Source organism: Tachyglossus aculeatus, chromosome 22 (assembly GCF_015852505.1).
Source record: "Tachyglossus aculeatus isolate mTacAcu1 chromosome 22, mTacAcu1.pri, whole genome shotgun sequence".
Lineage (NCBI taxonomy): Eukaryota > Metazoa > Chordata > Mammalia > Monotremata > Tachyglossidae > Tachyglossus > Tachyglossus aculeatus.
In genome coordinates this window covers 56,313,906-56,339,785 of record NC_052087.1, presented here as the reverse complement: position 1 = coordinate 56,339,785, position 25,880 = coordinate 56,313,906, and the positions used below count along the sequence as shown (strand labels likewise).

The window sequence follows — 25,880 nt, the reverse complement described above, 5'->3', positions numbered from 1 at the left end:
GGGATTAAGACTGTGAGCCCCACGTGGGACAACCTCATCTCCTTGTATTCCCCCCAGCGCTTAGAACAGTGCTTTGCATATAGTAAGCGCTTAACAAATACCAACATTATTGTTATTATTCTCTGGTCCTCAGTTGCCTCATCTGTAAAATGGAGTTTAATAATAATAATGATGGTATTTGTTAAGTGCTTACTATGTGCAAAGCACTGTTCTAAGCGCTGAGCACTGTGAGCCCCACGTGTGTCTCACTCGATTTACTTGTATCCTCCCCAGTGCTTAATACAGTGCCTGGCACATAATAAGCCCTTAACAAATACCATTATCATCATCATCATCATTATTATTATTAATTAGCAGACACTTTTCCTGCCCATAATGAGCTTACAGTCTAGAAGGGGGGGAGACAGACAGTCATATGAATAAATAATTTATAAGCTATAATTTAAAGATTTGTACATAAGTGCTGGGGGATTGGGGATGGGGGGGGGAATATTAAATCATCATCATCATCATCATCAATCGTATTTATTGAGTGCTTACTATGTGCAGAGCACTGTACTAAGCGCTTGGGAAGTACAAATTGGCAACACATAGAGACAGTCCCTACCCAACAGTGGGCTCACAGCCTAAAAGGTGGGCTCACAGTCTAAAAAATTAAATGTCCAAAGGGGACAGATTGAAGTGCATAGCTCATCCTATCCCGTCTGGACTATTGCACCAGCCTTCTCTCTGATCTCCCATCCTCGTGTCTCTCCCCACTTCAATCCATACTTCATGCTGCTGCCTGGATTATCTTTGTCCAGAAACGCTCTGGGCATATTACTCCCCTCCTCAAAAATCTCCAGTGGCTACCAATCAATCTGCGCATCAGGCAGAAACTCCTCACCCTGGGCTTCAAGGCTGTCCATCCATCACCTCGCCCCCTCCTACCTCCCCTCCCTTCTGTCCTTCTCCAGCCCAGCCCGCACCCTCCGCTCCTCCACCACTAATCTCCTCACTGTACCTCGTTCTCGCCTGTCCCGCCGTCGACCCCCGGCCCACGTCATCCCCCGGGCCTGGAATGCCCTCCCTCTGCCCCTCCGCCAAGCTAGCTCTCTTCCTCCCTTCAAGGCCCTGCTGAGAGCTCACCTCCTCCAGGAGGCCTTCCCAGACTGAGCCCCTTCCTTCCTCTCCCCCTCGTCCCCCTCTCCATCCCCCCACCTTACCTCCTTCCCTTCCCCACAGCACCTGTATATATGTATATATGGTTGTACAGATTTATTACCCTATTTGTTTATTTATTTATTTATTTTACTTGTACATTTCTATCCTATTTATTTTATTTTGTTGGTATGTTTGGTTCTGTTCTCTGTCTCCCCCTTTTAGACTGTGAGCCCACTGTTGGGTAGGGACTGTCTCTATGTGTTGCCAATTTGTACTTCCCAAGCGCTTAGTACAGTGCTCTGCACATAGTAAGCACTCAATAAATACGATTGATTGATTGATTGATTGATTGATAGAGAAGGGAGAGAGAGATGGGGAAAAGAGGGCTTATTTGAGGAACACCTCTTGGAGGAGATGTGACCTTCAATAAAGCTTTGAAGGGGGAAGAGATTGGTAGACACCCCCCTCCCCACACCGCTCACCTCGTATTTCTGCCTCTTCAGCTTCTCCCCAAACTCGAACTTGTCAGTCTCCAGCTGGTGCAGGGATTCCCACAGCTCCCTAGCCTTATCTCTGCGGGTGGAAAAAAGCGAGGGATGAGCCTCCCAGACTGAGCCCCTTCCTTCCTCTCCCCCTCGTCCCCCCCTCCATCCCCCCATCTTACCTCCCTCCCTTCCCCACAGCACCTGTATATATGTATATATGTTTGTACAGATTTATTACTCTATTTATTTATTTATTTATTTTACTTGTACATATCTATTCCGTTTATTTTATTTTGTTAGTACGTTTGGTTTTGTTCTCTGTCTCCCCCTTTTAGACTGTGAGCCCACTGTTGGGTAGGGACTGTCTCTATATGTTGCCAATTGGTACTTCCCAAGCGCTTAGTACAGTGCTCTGCACATAGTAAGCGCTCAATAAATATGATTGATTGATTGATTGAGGGGTGCCAGTTTAATTAATAAAGAATTAAGAAAATAATGATGGTACTTGTTCAGTGCTATGTGCCAAGCACTGTTCTAACTCCTCCCCCTTCTAGACTGTGAGCCCATTGTTGGGTCGGGACCCTCTCTATATGTTGCCGATTTGTACTTCCCAAGCGCTTAGTACAGTGCTCTGCACATAGTAAGCGCTCAGTAAATACGATTGAATGAATGAATGAATGAACGAATGCTGGGGTAGATGCAATCTAATCGGGTTGGACACAGTCCCTGTCAATCAATCAATCAATCAATCGTATTTATTGAGCGCTTACTGTGTGCAGAGCACTGTACTAATCAATCCATCAATCAATCGTATTTATTGAGCGCTTACTGTGTGCATAGCACTGTACTAATCAATCAATCATCGTATTTATTGAGCGCTTACTGTGTGCAGAGCACTGTACTAAGCACTTGGGAAGTCCGAGTTGGCAACATATAGAGACAGTCCCTACCCAACAGGGGGCTTACAGTCTAGAAGGGCGAGACAGAGAACAAAACCAAACATATTAATAAAATAAAATAAATAAAATAAATAGATATGTACAAGTAAGATAAATAAATAGAGTAATAAATATGTACAAACATGCTGTCTTCTGGGCTGTCTGATCTCTCCACTCCTCATTCTGTCTCCCAGGCTGTCTTATCTTCCCTCTCCTCGTTGTCTCTTCTGGTCTGTCCAGATCTCCCCTTACCTCCTTCCCTTCCCCACAGCACCTGTATATATGTATATATGTTTGTTCATATTTATTACTCTATTTATTTTACTTGTACATATCTATTCTATTTATTTTATTTTGTTAGTATGTTTGGTTTTGTTCTCTGTCTCCCCCTTTTAGACTGTGAGTCCACTGTTGGGTAGGGACCGTCTCTATATGTTGCCAACTTGTACTTCCCAAGCGCTTAGTACAGTGCTCTGCACACAGTAAGCGCTCAATAAATACGATTGATGATGATGATGATGATGATATATACATATATACAGAATAAGTCATTTAACTTCTCCATGTCCCAGTTCGCTCATCTGCAAAGTGGGATTCCATGCCTGTTCTCCCTTCTACTTAGACTATGAGCCCCATATGGGAGCTGATTATCCTGCATCTACCCCCAGCGCTTAGTATAGTGTCCCACATGGAGCGCCCAGGTGCAGTGCGGCTCAGTGGATAGAGCCCAGGCCTGGGGGTCAGAAGGATCTGGCTTCTATTCCCGGCTCTGGCACATGTCTGCTGTGTGACCTTGGGCAAGTGACTTAACTCCTCTGGGCCTCAGTTACCTCACCTGTAAAATCATCATCATAATAAAGGTATTTGTTAAGCGCTATGTGCAAAGCACTGTTCTAAGCGCTAGGGAGGTTACAAGGTAATCAGGTTGTCCCACGGGGGGCTCACAGTTTTAATCCCCATTTTGCAGATGAGGTAACTGAGGCACAGAGAAGTGAATAATAATAATAATAATAATAATAATAATGGTATTTGTTAAGCGCTTACTATGTGCAAAGCACTGTTCTAAGCGCTGGGGAAGTTACAAGGTGATCAGTTTGACCCACGTGGGGCTCACAGTCTTAATCCCCATTTTACAGATGAGGTAACTGGGGCACAGAGAAGTGAAGTGACTTGCCCAAAGTCACACAGCTGACAGTTGGCGGAGCCAGGATTTGAACCCATGACCTCTGACTCCAAAGCCCGTGAGCCCCATGTGGGACAGGGACTGGGTCCTACCTGATTTGCTTATAGCCACCCCAGCGCTTAGTCCAGTGCCTGACACACAGTGAGCAATTAACAAATACCATAATTACTACCAGTCCCACCACTATTAATAATTCCACCATTATTACTGGTGGTATTACTACTACTAGAGAAAACAGAATGGCTTAGTGTCAAGAGCCCGGGCTTGGGACTCAGAGGTCATGGGTTCTAATCCTGGCTCCACCACTTGTCAGCTGTGTGACTTCGGGCAAGTCACTTCACTTCTCTGTGCCTCAGTTGCCTCAACTGGAAAATGCGGATTAAGACTGTGAGCACAGTGTGGGACAACCTGATTACCTTGTATCTACCCAGTGCTTAGAACAGTGCTTGGCACATCCTAAGCACTTAAAAAATACCAAAATTATTAGAGAAGCAGTGTGGCTCAATGGAAAGAGCATGGGCTTGGGAGTCAGAGGTCATGGGTTCTAATCCCGGCTCCACCACTTGTCAGATGTGTGATTTTGGGCAAGTCACTTAAATGTCTCTGTGCCTCAGCTCCCTCATCTGTAAAATGGGGATTAAGACTGTGAGTCCCACGTGGGACAACCTGATGACTAGCACTTAGAACAATGCTCTGCACACAGTAAGCGCGTAATAAATGCCATCATTATTATTATTATTATTATTGTATTCCCTCTCAGTGCTTAGAACAGTGCTTGGCACATAGTAAACACTTAAATACCAACATTATTACTATTATTATTATTATTTTTACCCCAGCACTTAGAACACTGCTTGGCACAGAGTAAGCACTTAACAAATACCAACATTATTACTATTATTATTATTATTTTTACCCCAGCACTTAGAACAGTGCTTGGCACAGAGTAGGCACTTAACAAATATCATCATCATTATTATTATTATAAATCCCACGACTAGTCCCAGTTCCCCCACTGCTGCCAGCTTGTTGCCAACTTGTACTTCCCAAGAGCTTAGTCCAGTGCTCTGCACACAGTAAGCGCTCAATAAATACGATTGAATGAATGAATGAATGAATGCAGGAGGTCCTGCCCCCTCCCACCATGGCTGGTTACCTCAGTTTGTCGTCGCCGAGATGATCGATGTTGAGGGGCTTCCTCCTCTCCGCCAGCACCTTCTTCTTCATCTCGCGGGCTGTCTGCTTCTTCCCTCTCTTCTGGTCGGCCTGGGGAGGGGGTGGCATTCAGATGCCCACCCACCCACCCCCTCGATCCTTCTCCTACCCCGGGCCAGGGAAGGCGGGCCATATGTAGGGATTGGACACCAGGATTCCCACGATGAGTCTCTGGTTGAACCCCCAGAATGAAACCCCTGTGAGCACCCAGGTGGACGCCCAGGTGAGTGCCCTTCCTACCTTGGCCAGGTAACTGCTGTAGGAAGCGCCCATGGAGGACAGAGCCTTCTTCTTCTTCAGGTCATCCTCAGCTCTCCGCTTGGCATCCTCTTCCTCACGCCGGGCTTTCTCCTCCTGTCAATCAATCAGTCGTATTTATTGTGCGCCTACTGTGCGCCGAGCACTGGACTAAGCGCTTGGGGGGGTGAGCGTGATATAACAGAGTTGGTAGAAATGTTCCCTTGCCCACAAAGAGCTTCCAGTCTAGTGTGGGAGACAGACCTTAATATGTTATTGATACCTGTTTTCTTGTTTTGATGTCTGTCTCCCCGCTTCTAGACTGTGAGACCGTTGTTGGGCAGGGATTTGCTGAATTGTACTTTCTAAGCGCTTAGTGCAGTGCTCTTCACACAGCGCTCAATAAATGCAATTGAATGAATAATGAGAGAAGCAGCGTGGCTCAGTGGAAAGAGCCCGGGCTTTGGAGTCAGAGGTCATGGGTTCAAATCCCGGCTCTGCCAACTGTCAGCTGTGTGACTTTGGGCAAGTCACTTCACTACTCCGGGCCTCAGTTACCTCATCTGTAAAATGGGGGTTGACTGTGAGCCCCCCGTGGGACAACCTGATCACCTTGTATCCCCCCAGCACTTAGAACAGTGCTTTGCACATAGTAAGCGCTTAATGAATGTCATTATTATCATTATTATTCTCCGGGCCTCAGTTACCTCATTTGTAAAATGGGGATTAAAACTGTGAGCCCCCTGTGGGACAACCTGATCACCTTGTAACCTCCCCAGTGCTTAGAACAGTTTTTTGCACATAGTAAGTGCTTAATAAATGCTATTATTATTACTATTATTATAAATAATGAATAAATAAATGTTGGATATGGACATAAAAACTGTAGGGCTGAGGGAGGGGTGAATAAAGCTGTAAATCTAAGTGCAAGGGTGAGGCAAAGAGGAGAGGGAAAAAAGTAAATGAGGGCTTAGTCGGGAAGGCCTCTTGGAGAAAACAGGTTTTTAGGAGGGATTTGAAGGTGGCGAGAGAGGTGGTCTGTCAGATAAGAAAAGGGAGGGTGTTCCAGGCCAGAGGCAGGATGTGGGCAAGGGGTCAGCGGCCAGATGGATGAGATGGATGCCCAGTGAGAAGGTTGGCAATAGAGGAGCAAAGTTTGCGAGCTGGGTTGGAGTAGGAGAGCAGCGAGATGAGATAGGAGGGGGCAAGGTGATGGACGGCTTCAAAGCCAAAGGTGAGGAGTTTTTGTTTGATGCAGAGGTGGGTGGGCAACCACTGGAGGTTCTTGAGGAGGGGGGAAACCTGGTCCAGACGATTTTGTAGAAAAATGATCTGGGCAGCAGCGTGAAGGATGGACTGGGGTGGGGAGAGAGAGAAGGCAGGGAGGTCAGCAAGGAGGCTGAGACAGTCTTCAAGGAGGGAGAGGAGAAGTGATTGGATTGGATTGGATTCACCCTGTAACCTTCCCAGAGCTTAGAACAGTGCTTTGCACATAGTAAGCGCTAAAGAAATACCACCATTATTATTACTATTAAGGTGGAGCAGTCTGGATGGAGAGGAAAGGGCGGATTATAGTGATGTTGTGAAGGTGGAACTGACAGGATTTAGTGACTGATTGAATATGGGGGTTGAAGGAGAGACAGGAGTCGAGGATAATGCCAAGGCTTTGGGCCTATGAGATAGAAAGGATGGTAGAAGGCACTTTCCCATCACCGTAGAAGGCACTATCATCCTTCCTATCTCATAGGCCCAGTGTCTTCTACGGTGATGGGAAAGTCAGGGGGAGGTTAAGGTTGGATGGGGAAGATGAGGAGTTCTGTTAAGTTTGAGGTGTCTGCAGTATATACGAGTAGAGATGTCCTAAAGGTAGGAGGAAATGCGAGGGGAGAGGTAGAAAATGGAGATTTGAGAATCATCCACGTAGATAATTCAATCTATCAATCCTGTGTTGTCATCCACCCCCATTGAGAGTGAGTCAGGTTGGGGGGTGAGAGGGGATCTGGCCGGGTGTCCCTCGGGGGATCCCAGCCAGAGGATGGGCCGGGAGGTGGGGGGGCCTCTGGGAGCCGGGATCGCGGGGGTCCTCACCGCCAGCCTGTTCTGGCGTTCCTTCTCCTTCTCCGCCCGGATTCTCTGCTGGTCAGCCCTCTCGGCTCTGCGCTTCTCCTGGGGGTCAGAGGGCACAGCTCAGCCCCCGCCCAGGCCCTGGACCCAAACTGCTAGAAGCCAGGCAGCGGGGGGTTGGGGATGGGGGCTCCTCCCCACCCTCAGGACACAGTCCATTAGAAGCCAGGCAGTGGGGGAACGGGGATGGGGGCTCATCCCCCCACCCCTGGGCACACAGCCCATTAGAAACCAGGCAGTGGAGGGATGGGGTTAGGGGCTCCCCCCACCCCCACCCCCATCCGAGCACACAGTCTATTAGAATTGTCAGCTGTGTGACTTTGGACAAGTCACTTAACTTCTCTGGGCCTCATTTACCTCATCTGCAAAATGGGGATTAAGACTGTGAGCCCCCCGTGGGACAACCTGATCACCTTGTAACCTCCCCAGCGCTTAGAACAGTGCTTTGCACATAGTAAGCACTTAATAAATGCCATCATTATTACCATTATTAGAAGCCAGACGGTGGGGGGAATGGGAGCGTGGGCTCCTTCCCACCCCTGGGTCATAGTCCATTAGAAGCCAGATGGCAGAGGGATGGTGATGAGGGCTCCTCCCCACCCCTGGTATGCAGTCCATTAGAAACCAGGCGTCGGGGGGATGGGGATGGGAGTTGCTCCCCACCCCTGGGTCACAGTCCATTAGAAGCCAGGCGTCGTCGGGGGGGGGATGGGAACTGGGGCTCTTCCCCACCCCTGGGACACAGTCCATTAGAAGCCAGGAGGCAGGACGATGGGGCAGGGGCCACCTTAGGCCTCCGATGCTAGAACGGGAAAGACCCTTGGAGGAGCAATCAGGGGAGGGGATGCCCGGGCCCACCCCCACCCCACCCTGGCCACCAATTTCCAGATCCTCGGGCACGCACAATTCTCTCCTTGAGGGCGATCAGCTCCTCCTCCTCCTTCTTCCTGCCTTCGAAGTGGTTGTCGATGAGGGCCTGGAGCTCCATCAGATCCTTGTTCTGCCTTTTCTTCTGGATGTCCTGCAAGGGGCAGATCCAAAGAGAGGGTCAGGATCCCCGTGCCCCCCAAATCCCAACCCCTTCCCACCGGCCCTCTCCAGGCCTCTCCCAGCCCAGCTCCACCCAAAGGGCAGGGGTGTTTAGCCAACATCGGGGCTTCTGGCTGGAGAAGGGGGAGAAGAGGTGGGCAAGGGGGAGAAGAGGTGGGCAGGAGGATGGGGGTCGCTCCCCTTGTCCTGAAATAACACCCTCAGGCCCCCAAGGATTTATAAAAGCAGTGTTGTCTAGTGGATAGAGCGTGGCCCTGGGAGTCAGAAGGATGTGGGTTCTAATCCCGGCTCCGCCACTTGTCTGCTGTGTGACCTTGGTCAAGTCACTTCACTTCTCTGGGTCTCAGTTCCCTCATCTATAAAATGGGGATTAAGACTGTGAGCCCCAAGTGGGACAGGGACTCTGCCCAACCTGATTAACTTGTATCCACCCCAGCACTTACAACAGTGCTGGAAACATAGTAAGTGTTTAACAAATACCATCATTACTACTATTATTGTTCTTATTCATCGTCATCATCATCACCATCATCCCGGCTCCATCACATGTCTACTGTGTGACCTTGGGCAAATCACTTCACTTTTCTGGGCCTCAGTTCCCTCATCTGTAAAATGCGGATTAAGACTGTGTGAGCCCTATGTGGGTCAGGGGACTGTGTCCAACCTGATTAACTTGTATCTACCCCAGTGCTTAGAACAGTGCTTGGCCCATAGTAAGTGCTTAAAAAGTGCTATTATCATTTTTATTATTATTATGTGGAGATGGGACTTAGGCCTGGGGGAGCGTGGGTGGGTGGGGGGCTTTTCTCCCCCTCGGAGTTCTCAGGGAACGTGAGACCGGTGAGAGGTGACTGACAGGAGAAAATACTTACATCGAAATCCACCTTCTCCCCTTCCGGGATCTTCGGAGCTGTTAACCTGTCGAGGTGAGAAAGAGGAGAAATCAAACTGTGACCTCACTTTCACGGGTCCATCAGAGGGGCAGGGGGGCTTCTTCAGATTCACCCCTCCCAACCCCAGACCACCAGAAGGTCAATCGCTCAGTCTGCGGTATTTATTGAGCACTTACTGTGGGCAGAACACAGTACTGAGCACTCGGGAGGGGACAATACATCAGAGCTGGCCGGCCCACTCCCTGCCCAGAAACAATTTATAGTCTTCCATCAACCAATGGTATTTATTGAGTGTTTACAGTGGGCAAAGCACTGCCCACTTAAGAGTGAATGCTTAAGAGACTACAATATAACAGAGTTGGTAAATGCAGTCCCTGCCCACAAGAAGCAGAAGAGCAGTGTGGCGTAGTGAATCGAGCCCGGGCCTGGGACTCAGAGGTCATGGGCTCTAATCCAGGCTCCGCCACTTGTCTGCTGTGTGACCTTGGGCAAGTCACTTAACTTCTCCGGTCCTCAGTTACCTTATCTGTAAAAAATGGGGATTAAGAGTGAGCCCTCTGTGGAACAGGGACTGTGTTCAAACTGATTAATTTGTAACTGCCCTAGCACTTAGAACAGTGTTTGGCACATTGTAAGCACTTAACAAGTACTATTATTATTAGTAGTTTTATTTTTATGGAGCTTACAGTTGTTAAAATAAATTACCGATAAGAGAAATAGTGGAGTAGAAGGATGTGGACGTTAAGTGCTGTGGGGCTGGAGGGAGAATCATATTATTTAAGGGGTCCACATCTACTCCTCTGGAGAACTTGTTCGCTCCCATGGCTTCAACCACCACCTCTATGTGGATGATTCCCAAATCTCCGTCTCCAGCCCTGATCTCTCTCCCTCTCTGCAGTCTCGCATCTCCTGCTGCCTTCAAGGCATCTCTACTTGGATGTCCTCCCGTCACCTCAAGCTTAACATGTTCAAAACAGAACTCCTTATCTTCCCACCCAAGCCCCGTCCTCCTCCTGACTTTCCCATCACGGTAGACGTCACCACCACCTTTCCTCTCTCAGAAGCCCATAATCTTGGCATTATCTTTGACTCCTCTCCCTCATTCAACCCAAATATCCAATCCATCACTAAATCCTGTTGGCACCACCTTCACAACATCACTAAAATCTGCCCTTTCCTCTCCATCCAAACTGCTTCCACATTAATCCGATCACTTCTCCTATCCCTCCTTAATGACTGTAACATTCATTCAATCGTATTTGTTGAGTGCTTACTGTGTGCAGAGCACTGTACTAAGCGCTTGGGAAGTACAAGTTCGCAATATATAGAGACGGTCCCTACCCAACAATGGTCTAGAAGGGGGAGACAGACAACAAAACGAAACATGTGGACAGGTGTCAAGTCATCAGAATAAATAGAGATAAAGCTAGATGCACATCATTAACAAAATAAATAGGATAGTATCAGCCTCCTTGCTGACCTCCCTGCCTCCTGCCTCTCCCCACTCCAGTCCATACTTTGCTGCCATGATCAGTTTTCTACAAAATCATTCATGACATGTTTTGCTACTCCTCAAGAAGCTCCAGTGGTTGCCCACCCACCTCCAAATAAAACAAAAATTCCTCACCATTGCTTTAAAGTCCTCAATCTCCTTGGCCCCTCCTACCTCACCTTGTTGCTCTCCGACTTCAACCCAGGCCAATCTTCTCACTTCCCACCCCTTGCCCACATCCTTTCTCTGGCCTGGCACCCTCCCACAGACTATTACTCTCCCCTCTTCAAAGCCTCACTTAAGGCCCACCTCCTCCAAGAGGCCTTCCCCGACTAAGCCCTCCTTTTCTCTTCTCCCACCCCCTTCTGCATCGCCCTGACTTGTTTCCTTTACTTCATCCCCCCTCCCAGCCCCACAGCACTTATGTCCATATCTGTCATTTATCAATTTCTATTCATGTCTGCCTCCTCCTCTAGACTGCAAACTCAGTAGGCAGAGAATGTGTCTGTTATATCACTAATCATCATCATCACCATCATCATCATCATCATACTTGTTAAGCGCTTAGTATGTGCCAAGCACTGTTCTAAGCACTGAGGCAGATGCAAGTAAATTAGGTTGGACACAGTCCCTGTCCCCCATGAGGCTTACATTCTTAATCCCCATTTTACAGATGAGATAACTGAGGCCCAGGGAAGTAAAGTGACTTGCCCATGGTCACACAGCAGACACATGGTGGAGCCGGGATTAGAACCCATGATCTTCCGACTCCCAGGCTCTATCCACTAAGCCAAGCTGCTTTTCCAATATGGTTATACTGTTCTCTCCCAAGTGCTTAGTACAGTGCTCTGCACAAATAGGCGCTCAACAAATACGATCGATTGATTCCCGCCTCAGCGGAATCAGGTAGGGACAAACTGGAGGTCAGCAATGCAAAACTATCACAAAAGGACCGGGCCGCATCAGGTTTGATCAATCGATCGATTAGCTGATTGATCTAAGGATTGCCTTCTTCCGAAAAGTGTCCTGCGCAGAGTCCCCCACTTACTTTGGCCTTGGCTTTTCCTCTGATTTTCAGGAGCAGGTTCAGTGGGAGAAGGGCAGTCAGAGGAGGAGGAGAGACAGAAAAATAGTGAGACCAGAGAGTGGCAGAGGGGGTGGGGGTGGGGAGGAAGAATAATTAAAGGAAAATCCAGGTTGGGGGAGACCAGTTGGGAGGCCTGGTTAGGAGTGAGGCTGTTGAAAAGGGAAATTGCTGGCATCATCATCATCATCAGTACTTCTCTGGTGCCCGCTATGTGCACAGCGCTGTACTGGTCGTCTCCTCTGTGCAGAGCCCTGTAGTGGACGCCTGCTGTGCGCAGAGTGCTCTGTGTAGAGCATTGTACTGGGCCTCTGCTGTGGGCAGAGCCCTGAACTGACTATTTTGACACCTGTCTACTTGTTTTGTTTTGTTCTCTGTCTCCCCCTTCTAGACTGTGAGCCCGTTGTTGGGTAGGGACCGTCTCTATATGTTGCCGACTTGTACTTCCCAAGCACTCAGTACAGTGCTCTGCACACCATAAGTGCTCAATAAATACGATTGAATGAATGAATGAAGGTACTAGATGACTGCTGGGCTGGACACCTGCTGTGTGTAGAGTGCTGTACTGGACACCTGCTATGTGCAGAGTGCTGTACTGAGTACCTTCTGCGAGTGCAGAGCTTTGTACGGGGTCTCTGTGGGACTTTGGGTAAGTCACTTAACTTCTCTGGGCCTGTTACCTCATCTGTAAAATGAGGATTAATCAATCAATCAATCAATCGTATTTATTGAGCGCTTACTATGTGCAGAGCACTGTACTAAGTGCTTGGGAAGTACAAATTGGCAACACATGACTAAGATTAAGATTAAGACTGTGAGCCCCATGTGGGACAACTTGATTACCTTGTATCCCCCTCAACGCTTAGAACAGTGCTTGGCACATACTAAGCGCTTAACAAATGTCATCAAAATTATTATTTTATGGTTCCCTAGTGGTCTAGTGGTTAGGATTTGTTGCTTTCACTGGGTTCGATTCCTGGTCAGGGAAAGTTGCTTTTGAAGCAGCGTGGCTCAGTGGAAAGAGCCAGGGCTTGGAAGTCAGAGGTCATGTGTTCAAATCCCAGCTCTACCACTTGTCAGCTGTATGACTTTGGGCAAGCCACTTCACTTCTCCGTGCCTCAGTTCCCTCACCTGTAAAATGGGGGTGAAGATGGTGCGCCCCCTGTGGGACAACCTGATCACCTTGTATCCTCCCCAGTGCTTAGAACAGTGCTTTGCACATAGTAAGTGCTTAACAAATGCAATTATTATTATTAGAGAGCACTGTACTGGATGCCTCCTGGGTGCAGATTGCTCTACTGGACCTCTACTGCATGCTGAATGCTGTACTGGGCACCTGCTGCATGTGGAGCTCTGTACTGACTACCCACATCTTTTCTCTTTCTCTGTCAGTCCTCTAAATCCCCTGAACTGTGGCCTGCACACAGCAGGCATCCAGTACAGAATTCTGCCCAGAGCAGGGGCTCAGTACAGCAGGCCGCCAGTCAGTACTGGTGATGGTGTGTGTTGGAAGAGGGGAGGGAGGGGTGAAGGAAGGATAAAGGGAGGGAGAGAAGGAAGGGGCAGTGGAGGGGTAAGAAGGAGGAGGGTGGGGGACAGGGGAGGGGGAAGCAGTAGGTTGTTCTCCTCTGCTCCCCCCGGGGTGATGGGGAAATGTCCGGCTATTTACTGACCACCCTGCAGCGGTCTGCAGGTCTTGGGGGTGAGGGGAGATGGGGAACAGGAGAGGCAGCTCAGACCCCCTCTCTCTCCTCCCTGGTGGGCTCGGAGACTTTATCTGCTAGCCCGCGATTATTATTTTATTTTTTCTTTAGCCTATCTGTCCCAGTTGCACTCTTAACATTTCATCGCTCCAGATGTGTCTGTCTCTGGTATCTTGTCCCCACTTAGATTGGGACCCTCCCCCTCCAACAAAGGACAGGGAGTCCACATGGGCATTCTCTCCTAGCGTTTTGCACAGTGCTGTGCACACAGAAAGGGCTACTCTGTTGTCTGAAGCTGCCAACTCAGAGCTGGGGGCTTTGAGACCAAGAGGTCACCCCTCCCTGACCCCTGAGTCTCCTCTGTGACACCAGATTTCTTCCTGAGGATCCTTCCCGGCCTCCCACCCCCACCGCCTGCATGCACGGTCCCTTCTGACGTCTCTCCCGCACCTCTCAGCAGGAGGAGGCGGAGGGCAGAGCTTGCTCACAGTGCTTAGCGCCAGCCTGCGCAGCAGCACAAAGAAGCAGCAGCAGCTCAGGAGAGAAAGGCCTGGGAGACCCCCCCACCCCCTCCCCTCGGAGGTCCAGAGATGGGAGACAGAGACCGGAGAGACAGAGAGAGAGACAGAAAGGAAGGGGGTGGAGGGAGAAAGAGAAAATGGAGGGAGAGAGAGAAACAGAGACAGTGAGACAGAAAGACAGCAGGGACATGGAATGAATGGAGGTGGAGAAGAAGGGAGAGAAAAACAGACAGAAATTCAGACAGAAGGAGAAGAAAAACAGAGTGTAAGGGTGTGGAAAGAGAAACAGAGAGGAAAACAGACAAAGAGAGGGAGAGATAGGAAGGGGGCGGAGGGAGAAAGAGAGATGGAGGTAGAGAGAGAGAAAGAGAGACAGTGAGACAGAAAGACAGCAGGACAGTGTGTATGGAGGGGGAGAAGGGAGAGAGAAACAGACAGAAATTCATACAGAAGGAGTTAAAACAGACAGAGAGTGTAAAGGTGAGGAAAGAGAAACAGAGAGGAGAGATAAAGAGACAGAGAAAAGAAGGGGGAGGAAAGAGAATGTGTGAAAGGAAGTGGAAAGAGACAGGCAGAGACAAGGATAGACCAGAAGAGACAAAGAGACACAGAGTGTAAGGAAGTGGAGAGGGAGACAGAGATAGAGACAATGAGAGAGACAGAGACAAAGAAAGATATTGTGTAAAAGGTGGTGGAGAGAGAGACAGATATAGAGACATAGAGAGACACACAAAGAGATAGTGTAAGAAAGTGGAAAGATTCATTCATTCATTCATTCAATCATATTTATTGAGTGCTTACTGTGTGCAGAGCACTGGACTAAGCACTTGGGAAGTACAAGTAGGCGACATATAGAGACGGTCCCTACCCAATAACAGGCTCACAGGCTAGAAGGGGGAGACAGATGACAAAACAAAACATGTGGATAGGTGTCAAGTCATCAGAATAAATAGAATTAAAGCTAAATGCACATCATTAACAAAATAAATAGAATAGTAAGTATGTTCAAATAAAACAGAGTAATAAATCTGTACAAACATATATACAGGTGCTGTGGGGAGGGGAAGGAGGTAGGGCGGAGTGGATGGGGAGGAGGAGAGGAAAAAGGGGGCTCAGTCTGGGATGAAAGATGGAGACAGAGAGAGAAACAGAAGCAAAGAGAGACAGAGAGTGGAAAGGGAGGAAGAGATAGTTACAAAGGGAGAAAGTGGGACAGAGAATGAGAGAGACCGAGAGTGTAAAGAGGTGGAGAGGAAGACGGGGGCGGGGGGGGGGGGGGGACAATGCATAAGGAGGATACATACTTATAATTCTATTAATTTATATTAATAATGTGTATATATCTATAACTATTTATATTGATGCTATTGATGCCTGTTTACTTGTTCTGATGCCTGTCTCCCCCCTTCTAGACTGTGAACCCGTTGTGGGCAGGGATTGTCTCTATTTGCTGCTGAATTGCACTTTCCAAGCGCTTAGAACAGTGCTCTGCACACAGAAAGCACTCAGTAAATACGATTGAATGAATGAATGAAAGGAGAAGACTGAGCTACACACAGAGTGAAACAGAGATAAAGAGAGGTGGAGTGGGAGACAGAGAGAGACAGACAGATAGACAGATAGACAGAAACAAAGAGAGATGAAGCTTGGCGGGAGATAGAGAGGGAAACCGAGATTGGAGACAGAGCGAGAGAAAGTAACAGAGACCAGGAAAGACTGAGAGTGTAAGGAGGAGGAGAGAGAGACAGACAGAGAATAATAATAATAATAATAATAATAATAGTTTTGGTATTTGTTAAGCGCTTACTATGTGCTAAGCACTGTTCTTGGTGCAGAGAAACAGCATGGCTCAGTGGAAAGAACTTGGGCTTGGGAGTCAGAGGTCATGGGTTCAAATCTTGCTCCACCAATTGTCAGCTGTGTGACTTTGGGCAAGTCACTTAACTTCTCTGTGCCTCAGATCCCTCATCTGTAAAATGGGGATTAAGACTGTGAGCCCCATGTGGGACAACCTGAACACCTTGTATCCCCCCCAGTGCTTCGAACAGTGCTTTGCACATAGTAAGCGCTTAACGAATACCATCATTATTATTATTATACAAGGTAATTGGGTTGTCCTATATGGGGCTCACAGTCTTAATCCCCATTTTACAGATGAGGGAACTGAGGCACAGAGAAGTTAAGTGACTTTCCCAAAGTCATACAGCTGACAAGTGGTGGAGCTGGGATTAGAACCCATGACCTCTGACTCCCAAGCCCAAGTTCTGTCCACTGAGCCACGCTGCTTCTCTGCATGACAGAGACAAAGAGAGATTGAGAGTATAAGGAGGTAGGGAAGGAGACAGACAGAGTGACAAAGACGATGAGAAATCTCGAGAGTAAGGAGGTGGAGAGGAAGACAGGAAGGCAGAGCCAAAGAGACTGAGAGTGTAAGGAATTGGAGAAGGAGACAGAGAGAAATTGACAGAGACAAAGATCGAGAGTGTAAGGAGATGGAGAGGCAGACAGAGAGACAAAGAGAGATTGAGGGTGTAAGGAGGAAGAGAAGACGATAGAGACAGAGATGAAGAGAGACTGAGCATGTGAGGAGATGGAGAGGGAGACAGGAAGACAGAGAGACAGAGAGAGTGTGACGGAGACTAAGATTGAGAGTGTAAGAAGGTAGAGAGGGAGACAGAGAGACAGAGACAGAGAGACAGAGACAGAGAGACAGTGAGTGACAGAGACTAAAATGCATTCATTCATTCAATCGTATTTATTGAGTGCTTACTGTGTGCAGAGCACTGTACTAAGCACTTGGGAAGTACAAGTTGGCAACATATAGAGACGGTCCCTACCCAACAATGGGCTCACAGTCTAGAAGGGGTAAGGAGAGGGAGGGGGAGACAGAGATTGAGAGATTGAGTGTTGTAAGAGATGGAGAAGGAAACAGAGAGAAAGAGACAGAGAGATTGAGCATGCAAGAGGTGGAGAGGGAGACAGAGAAAGACAGAGAGAGCGTAAAGAGATGGAGAGGCCAGCAGAGAGACAGAGAGAGACAAAGAGAGAATGAGAGTGTAAGGAGGGGGAGAGGAAGACAGAGAGACTGCAAGTAAGGAGATGGAGAAGGAAGCAGAGATGGAGACAAAGGGAGAGTGACTGAGAGAGACAATGTCTAAGAAAGTGGAGAGGAAGACAGAGATACAGAGAGAGACAGCAGAGACAAAGAGAGATGGCAGGGACAAGGGGACAGAAAACCGCTCACCTTCATACTCATCTTGGTAATCGTCTTCGGCTTCTTGGCGGGCCCAAGCACGTGCAGGAGAAAAGCGGGCGGGAAGCACACAGGGAGCATTAAGGGGGTCCCCGTGGGACCCTGGGGGGAGGGAGGAGACTCGGAGGCACCAGACCAGCAAGGCCTGGCCGTGGGAGGGGTGAGGGGACAGAGGGGCAGGTGTGTGACCCCGTCCCTCCTCTGGGGAACGGTCTTTTCAATTCCGGTCTCTGGAACGGCCCCCACAAAACCAACGGTCCCCCAATTCTCAGGGGCGTACTCTCTCTGTCTCCGTGTGTCTCTGACTCTCTCCAGCTCCCTGTCTCTGTTCTCAAGAATGCTTTGAGGATGAAATAGGCCCCTCTCCCACCTCCCTCAATCCACAGGCATAGGTGCCATCCAGCCCGGAGACGGGGAATGGACTAGATGACCTCTTAAAGGACGATGGGAATAACAGGTTTGCCTGTGAGCCCAGGGAAGCCCAAGATAGGGGCAGGGAAGCCCAAAACCAGCTGGCCCACCCAGATCCCAGTCCTGGCCCCAGCTCTGCCCCCAGATCTCTGCTGGGTAACCTCAGGAGAGTCACTGAACCTCTCTGGGCCTCAGCTGCCTGGTCTGTAAAATGGGGCGATTCATCCCTTGACTGATTATACTAAAGTCCGTCTTCCCCCCAGACTGTCAGCTCACTGTGGGCAGGGAATGTGTCCATTTATTGTTATACTGCCCTCTCCCAAGCGCTTAGTACGGTGCCCTGCATACAGTAAGCGCTCAATAAATATGATTGAATGAATGAATGAAATGAATAATTAATCTCTAATCTCTCCTGTTTGTATCCCAACTGCTACTGCAGTTCACCTGGATTGTTCTCCAGACTGTAAGCTCGTTGTCGGCAGGGAATATATTTACCAATTCTGTTAGAATGTAATAATAATAATAATTGTATTAAGCACTTACTATGTGCCAAGCACTGTATCAAGTGCTGGGGTGGATATAAGTCAAATGGGTGTACTCTCCCAAACGCTTAGTACAGTGCTCTGCACACACTAAGGGCTCAACAAATACCACTGGTTGATTGATTTCCCAGAATAGACAGGGAATGTGTCTACCAACTCTGTTATAACATAATACTACTAATAATGGTATTCGTTAAGTGCTTACTATGTGCCAAGCATTGTACTAAATGCTGGGGTGGATGCAAGCAAACCGGGTATACTCTCCCAAGTACTTAGTCCAGTGCTCAATAAATACCACAGATTGACTGCTCGCAATAGCTTGTAAGCTCCTTATATATTATAAATTACTTATTTAATCATATTAATGTCTGTCTCCCCCTCTAGACTGTAAGCTCATTGTGGGCTGGGAACATGTCTGATAATTTTGTTGCATTGTGCTCTCCCAAACACCTAGTACAGTGCTCTGCACATAGTAAGCGTTCAATAAATATGATTGATTAATTGACTGAAGGCAGGGAAGGCATCTTTTAACACTACTGTCTTCTCCCAAGCGTTCAGTACAGCACTCTGCACTCAGTAGGTGCTCACTACATAGCACGGGTGGGCTGAGCCCCGCTTTTTCTCAGCTCCCCCTCTCCTCTGCATCGCCCTTACGCCCCCACCGCGCACAGTACTTGTGTATATATCTGTAATTCTACTTATTTATATTGATGCCTGTTTACTTGTTTTGATGTGCATACATATATCTATAATTCTATTTATTTATATTGATTCCTGTTCACTTGTTTTGATGTGTATATATCTATAATTCTATTTATTTCCATTGATGCCTGTTTACTTGTTTTGATGTGTATAAATCTATTTATTTATATTAATGCCTGTTTTACCTGTTCTGGTGTGCATATATATCTCTAATTCTATTTATTTATATTGATACTACTGATGCCTGTTTACTTGTTTTGATGTCTATCTCCCCGTTCTAGACTGTGAGCCCACTGCGGACAGGGATGGTCTCTCTTTATTGCTGAATTGTACTTTCCAAGCGCTTAGTCCAGCACTCTGCACACAGTAAGCGCTCAATAAATACGATGGAATGAATGAATGAATGGTTCCCCTGGAGCTGGGGGCGGAGCAGGGCGGAGCAGGGGCAGCCGGGGCCGAGGTTCTGCGTTCTAATCCAGCGTCCTGCTAAGAGGCGTCCACCGCCCATGCAACCGAAGCGCGTCCCAGCCAGCTGCCGATTGCCATGCGCTCCCGCACTGGCTCTCCACCTTCCCCCTCCCCGCCCAAGGTGGGCCGCCCTCCCCGCCCCGTCTCCCAAATCCCCCGCTTCTCCCCGTGGCCCCGGTAGCCCCGATGCCTGGGGTTTTGGCCAACAGACTCTTTCCTCAGTTTCCCCACCCCCACACTCCTAAACAACCTACAACCTCTCCAAGCTCTCTCCTTCCTCCTTCTCTTCTCCCCCTTCACCTTTCTCCTCACCTTTCCCTCTTCCTCCTCTCCATCTCCCTCCTCTTTCTCCTTTTCTTTTCTCCTCTTCCCCCTCCCTCCTTCCCTCTTCATCCTCTCCCTTTCCCCTCCTCCTCTCCCCTTCCCCTTTCCTCTTCTTCCCTTTCTCCTCTTCTCTCCTCTTCCCTCCTCCCTCCTTCCCTCTTCATCTTCTCCCCCTTTCCCCTCCTCCTCTCCCCTTTCCTTTCCTCCTCTCCCTTTCCCCTCTCCTCTTCCCCCCTTTCTCCTTCTCTTTTCTCTTTTTCCCTGCTCCCTTCTTCCCTCCTCATCTTCTTCCCATTCCCCATGCCTCTTCCCCCTTCCCTCCTCCCTCATCCTCCTTTCTCCTTTTCCCTCCTCCATCCTTCCCTCTTCCTCCTCTCCCCTTCCCCTCTTCCCTCTTCCTCTCCTCCCTCATCTTTCTCCTTCTCTTTTCTCCTCTTCCCTCCTCCATCCTTCCCTCTTCCTCCTCTCCCCTTCCCCTTTTCCCTCTTCCTCTCCTCCCTCATCTTTCTCCTTCTCTTTTCTCCTCTTCCCTCCTCCATCCTTCCCTCTTCCTCCTCTCCCCTTCCCCTCTTCCCTCTTCCTTTCCTCCCTCATCTTTCTCCTTCTTTTCTCCTCTTCCCTCCTCCATCCTTCCCTCTTCCTCCTCTCCCCTTCCCTATTTCTCTTTCCCCCTTCCCCCTTCCTCTCCTCCCTAGTCTTTCTCCTTCTCTTTTCTCCTCTTCCCTCCTCCATCCTTCCCTCTTCCCTCCTCCATCCTTTCCTCTTCCTCCTCTCCCCTTCCCCTTCCTCCTCCCCCTTCCCCTTCTTCCTCCCCTTCCCCTCCCTCCTCCCCCTTCCCCTTCCTCCTCTCCCCTTTTCCCTTTCTCCTTTCCCCCTTTCCCTCTTCATCCTCTCCCCCTTTCCCCTCTCTCCCTCCTCTTTCTCCCTCCCCCTCCAGACGTCTTGTCAGAGGAAGGACTTGGTGGGGAGGGGTGCTCACACCTACCTTCTTGGACTTCTGTGGGACCATGTGCGGGGTGACGGGATGAGCCAGCGAGGGCCGAGGAAGCGGGGAGAAAGAGAGAGAGAGAAGCAGGGCCATGAGGGGGTTAGCCCAGGACAGGGGTCAGGGGTCAGGGGTCAGGTGGCATGGAAGGGATGGGGGTGGCAGGGAGAGGGAGAAGCAGGGTGGTGAAGAGGTTCGCTTTGGGGAGGGGGTGGGAAGGGGTACAGGAGGTAGGGGTGACATTGGAGTGGCCCCATTGGGTAATAATTATGGTATTTGTTAAGCGCTTACTATGTGCCAGGCACTGTACTAAGCGCTGGGGTGGATCCAAGCAAATCGGGTTGGACACAGTCCCTGTTCCATGGGGTTCACAGGCTCAATCCCCATTTTACAGATGAGGTTACTGAGGCCCAGAGAAGTGAAGAGGCTTACCCAAAGTCAGGGAGGTTAGGGAGGACAGACAGGGAAGAAGTTAGGTCGTGTCCCTTCCCTGCAGTCACCCTAAGATTCCCGCAACACTTGGGCACACACACAAATATCCCCAACGTGGGCAAGCACGTGGGGGATGGGAATCTTAGCCCGGCTCAGCTCAGGATGCCTGGGCTTTTGCTGGGTGAGCGAGGGTCGGGATCACAGGCACACAGGGGGCTTGGTGGGGGGTCCCCAAGACCACCTCACCTGAGCCCCTGGGGAACCCAGGAGAGGGCAGGGACCCCAATCCACTCTTCCTTAGGTGAGTAGCTAATCACCACTGGTAGAGACACCTCTCCTGCCCTACGTGGGGAGGATCAGGGTTGATGGGACAGGTGGGCTGGTAAAGTTTAATGGTTATTTGCAAGTCTGGGTTAGTATTTTTAACGGCTTGAGTTTCCCTCAAGGGAAGTCGGGGGGATGGTCCATCTCACCATGTTGGGCATGTGCCGGGGGAGAAACCCGGGCCTGGATGGTGGGTGAAGGGGTGGTAGGGTTGGGCGGGGAGGGGGTTGGATCCCATTCCTTCCCTCGGCCCTGGATTTCCGGTCGAGACGAGGAGGAGACTCAACTGGGAAGTCACGTACCTGGCTGGGGAGCTTCCCAGGCGGACAAGGGTCAAAAAACGGGTGGCAAAGTCGGGAATCACACACACACACGCACAGAGAGAGAGAGAGTCCGGGGCCGTGGCCACGCCGGATCCCGGAGGCGGGAGCGGGGACACAAGGCAGAGAGAAGGTTAATTAGGAACGAGGTGAGATGGGGTGAAAATCCGGAAAGTCAGGCCCGAGGGCCATTTTGGCCTAGAGAGTCATGCAGTGAGTTTCTCCGTTAGACTGTATTCTCCCAAGCACCTAACACAGAGCCCTGCATACAGTGGTTGCCCAGTACATCTCCCTGCACACAGTGGTCACCCAGCACAGTACCCTGCACACAGCAGATAATAATAATAAATAATAATAATGACATTTATTAAGTGCTTACTATGTGCAAAGCACTGTTCTAAGCACTGGGGAGGTTACAAGGTGATCAGGTTGTCCCACATGGGACTCATAGTCTTAATCCCCATTTTATAGATGAGGTAACTGAGGCCCAGAGAAGTTAAGTGACTTGCCCAAAGTCACACAGCTGACAATTGGCAGAGCCGGGATTTGAACCCATGACCTCTGACTCCAAAGCCCGGGCTCTTTCCAGATGTCCAACATAGCGGGCGCCCAGCACAGCGCCCTATACATAGACAATGTCCAACACAGAGGATGTCCAGCACAGTACCCTGCACATGATGGGCATCCAGTACGGCATCCTGCACACAGCAGGTGCCCAACAGAGCATGCTGCACACAGAGGACGCCCAGCACAGAGCCACCGAGGCCGAGATTTTCCTAACCACCCCCGAACCCCAACTGGAAACTGAGGGCAGGAGCTGAGGCCCAGCACAATGGAAAACAGCTCAAAGTCATTCCTACTGCAGCAGCCAGAAGCAGGGAAGCATCAGGGACAGAGAGGGGAGAGGCAAGGGGGTGGGATGGTCTGTGTTGGTATCATTGCGGGGGAGTCAGGGATGGAGAGAGGAGAGTCTAGAGTGTGGGATGGTCCATGCTGAGTAAAACTAATAATAATAATAATAATAATAATGGCATTTATTAAGTGCTTACTATGTGCAAAGCACTGTTCTAAGCGCTGGGGGAGATGCAAGGTGATCGGATTGTCCCGTGGGAGGCTCACAGTCTTCATCCCCATTTTCCAGATGAGGGAACTGAGGCCCAGAGAAGTGAAGTGACTTGCCTAAAGCCACACAGCTGACAAGTGGCGGAGCCGGGATTTGAACCCATGACCTCTGACTCCAAAGCCCGGGCTCTTTCCACTGAACCGCACTGCTTCTCTAATAATAATAATGATACTTGTTAAGTGCCTACTATGTGGGAGGCACTGTACTAAACGCTGGGGTAGGTACAAGCAAATCGGGTTGGACACAGTCCCTGTCCCACCTGGGGTTTACAGTCTCAATTCCCATTTTACAGATGAGGCCACTGAGGCACAGGGAAGTAAAATGACTTGTCCAAGGTCACACAGCCGATAAGTGGTGGAGCTGGGATGAGAACCCAGGTCCTTCTGACTCCAAGGCCTGGGCTCCTGACAGTAGGCCATGGTGCTTTGCTCAATGTGGGAGTGTGTGGGATGGAGAGGGGAGAAGCAGGGGGTGGAATGGTCCATGCTGGGTCATTAGGGAAGAGGCAGGGATGGACGGGGAAGAGTCAGGAGTGCTGGTTGGTCTGTGCTGGGTCACTGGGGAGGAGTCAGGGATGGAGAGGGGAGAGTCAGGAATGATAATGATAATAACAACAATAATAATAATAATGATATTTGTTAAGCACTTACTATGTGCCAAGTACTGTTCAAAGCACTGTAGGGTAATCAGGTTGTCCCACGTGGGGCTCACACTTTTAATCCCCATTTTGCAGGTGAGATAACTGAGGCACAGAGAAGTTGATGATGATGATAGCATTTGTTAAGCACTTACTATGCGCACAGCACTGTTCTAAGCGCTGGGGGGATACAAGGTGATCAGGTTGTCCCACATGGGGCTCACAGTCTTAATCCCCATTTTACAGATGAGGGAACTGAGACACAGAGAAGTTGATGATGATGATGGTATTTGTTAAGCACTTATTATGTGCACAGCACTATTCTAAGCGCTGGGGGGATACAAGGTGATCAGGTTGTCCCACATGGGACTCACAGTCTTAATCCCCATTTTACAGATGAGGGAACCGAGGCACAGAGAAGTTAAATGACTTGCCCAAAGTCACACATCTGACAATTGGCGGTGTGGGGATTTGAACCCATAACCTCTGACTCCAAAGCCTGGGCTCTTTCCACTGAGCCACGCTGCTTCTCTGTTAAGTGACAGACAAGTGGCAGAGCCAGGATTAGAACCCACATCCTCTGACTCCCAAACCTGTGCTCTAGGGATCATCGAAAAGGAAGAGACAGGGACTGAGAAGGGAGGGTCAAGGATGGGTAGAGGAGAGTTAGGGATGGGGAGGGAAGAATTGGGGATGGGAGGGGAGAGTTAGGGATGGGAGGGAAGAGTCAGGGATGGAAAAGGGACAGGCAGGGATGGGGAGAGCAGAGTTAGGGATGGAGTGAGGAGAGTCGGGGATGGAGAGGGGAGACTCGGGGATGGAGAGGAGAGTCAGGAATTCATTCAATCGTATTTATTGAGTGCTTACTGAGGGCAGATCAATGTACTGAGCTCTTGGGAATGGGAGGGGAGAGTCAAGGATGAAGAGGGGAGAGTCGGGGATGGAGAGGGGAGAATCAGGGCTGGAGAGGGGAGAAACAGGGATGGAGAGGAGAGTCAGGGATGGGAGGGAATAGTCAGGGATGGAGAGGGAAGAGTCAGGGATGAGGAGAGGAGCCGGCAGCAGGGAACGTGCTGAGCGCTAAGGCCAGGAGCTGTGACCCCACGCGGAATTTTCCTTGTCCGCAGGCTCCTGTTCCGCCCCCTTCGACCACCTCGGAATGAATTCCCAGCCGCGCCCCCCGCCGCGGCCACCAGCCCGGGAATTCGGAAGCCACGTGTCTTTACCTTCCTCGGCGACTTCTGCAGGTGGGGCAAGCAAGCAAACCGGAGCCACAGGGGAAAAACGGGTTAAGGAGAGAGACGAGAGACACGTTAAAGGCCTTGGGCCGTGAGGCGGGAGAGGAAGACAGGGCCCTGGGTCCGGGGAGGGAAGGGGAGAAGGGAGGAAGAGGAGGAGGGAGTGGGGAGGGAAGAAAAAGGGAGGAGAGGAAAGAAGAGAGGGAAGGAAGAAGAGGGACGGGGCAAGGGAGGAGGGGGAGGAGGGAGAGGAGGAAGAAGGAGGAGGGAAGGGAGGCCAAGGAAGGGAGAAGGAAAAGAGGAGGGGAGGGAGAGGGGGAGAGGAAGGAGAAGGAGGAGAAGAGGGAAGGGCGAAGAAGGAGGAGAGGAGAGGAGGGAGAAAGGGGAGGAAGAGGAGAGGAAGGAAGAGATGGAAATGAAGAAAGGGTAGAGGAGTGGGAGAAGAAGAAGGGGAGGGAGGAGCGGGAAGGGAGAAGGAAGAGGAGAGGAAGGGAGGGAGAAGAGGGAGGAAGAGGAGAGGAGGGAAGAGATGGAGTAGGAGAAGAAGAAGGGGTAGAGGAGAGAGAGAAGGGGAGGGAGGGGTGGAAAAGGAGGAGGGGAGGAGAGGAAGGGAAGGAAGGTGGAGGAAGAGGAGAGGAGGGAAGAGATGGAGTAGGAGGACAAGAAGAAGGGGTAGAGGAGAGAGAGGACAAAGGGCGGAGGAGAGACAGAAAAAAGGAGAGGGAGAAGGAGGGAGGGAGAGAAGGAAGAGAGGGAGAGGATAAGGGGGAGAATGAGGAGGGGAGGGAGAGAAGAAGGAGAAAGGGAGAGAGGAGGAGAGGGAAGAAGAGGAAGAGGGGAGGGAGAAGGGGGAGGAAGAGGAGAGGAGCAAAGAGATGGATAAGGAGAAGAAGGAGGAGAAGGGGTAGAGGAGAGAGAAGAAGAAGGGGAGGAAGGAGAAGGAAGGAAGAAGGAGGAGAGGAGGGGCGGGAGAAGAGGGAAGGGGGAGGTGGAGACGAGGGAAGTGATGGAGTAGGAGAAGGAGAAGAAGAAGGAATAGAGGAGACGGGGAG

General features: G+C 49.9%; 1 protein-coding gene across 6 annotated transcripts in view; it reads right to left on the bottom strand.

Annotated features, from left to right (window-relative positions):
* The window catches only part of TNNT3 (troponin T3, fast skeletal type), a 32,879-nt gene extending 7,981 nt beyond the window's left edge, over positions 1-24,898 (bottom strand). The window contains exons 1-10 of one of the 6 annotated variants that reach the window (XM_038764307.1): positions 24,817-24,898; positions 20,755-20,766; positions 17,314-17,346; positions 11,809-11,827; positions 9,248-9,293; positions 8,230-8,346; positions 7,290-7,367; positions 5,205-5,318; positions 4,906-5,015; positions 1,626-1,716 (exon numbers count right to left, since the gene is read on the bottom strand). In XM_038764307.1, the coding sequence (XP_038620235.1) occupies positions 1,626-1,716; positions 4,906-5,015; positions 5,205-5,318; positions 7,290-7,367; positions 8,230-8,313 (477 nt within the window). In that variant the 5' untranslated portion in view covers positions 8,314-8,346; positions 9,248-9,293; positions 11,809-11,827; ... (1 more) ...; positions 20,755-20,766; positions 24,817-24,898. Of the gene's footprint in view, positions 1-1,625; positions 1,717-4,905; positions 5,016-5,204; positions 5,319-7,289; positions 7,368-8,229; positions 8,347-9,247; positions 9,294-11,808; positions 11,828-17,313; positions 17,347-20,754; positions 20,767-24,816 lie in introns of those variants that run through there. The other 5 variants (XM_038764308.1, XM_038764309.1, XM_038764303.1 and 2 more) reach the window with 5 other exon arrangements.
* Positions 24,899-25,880: the final 982 nt, after the last annotated feature.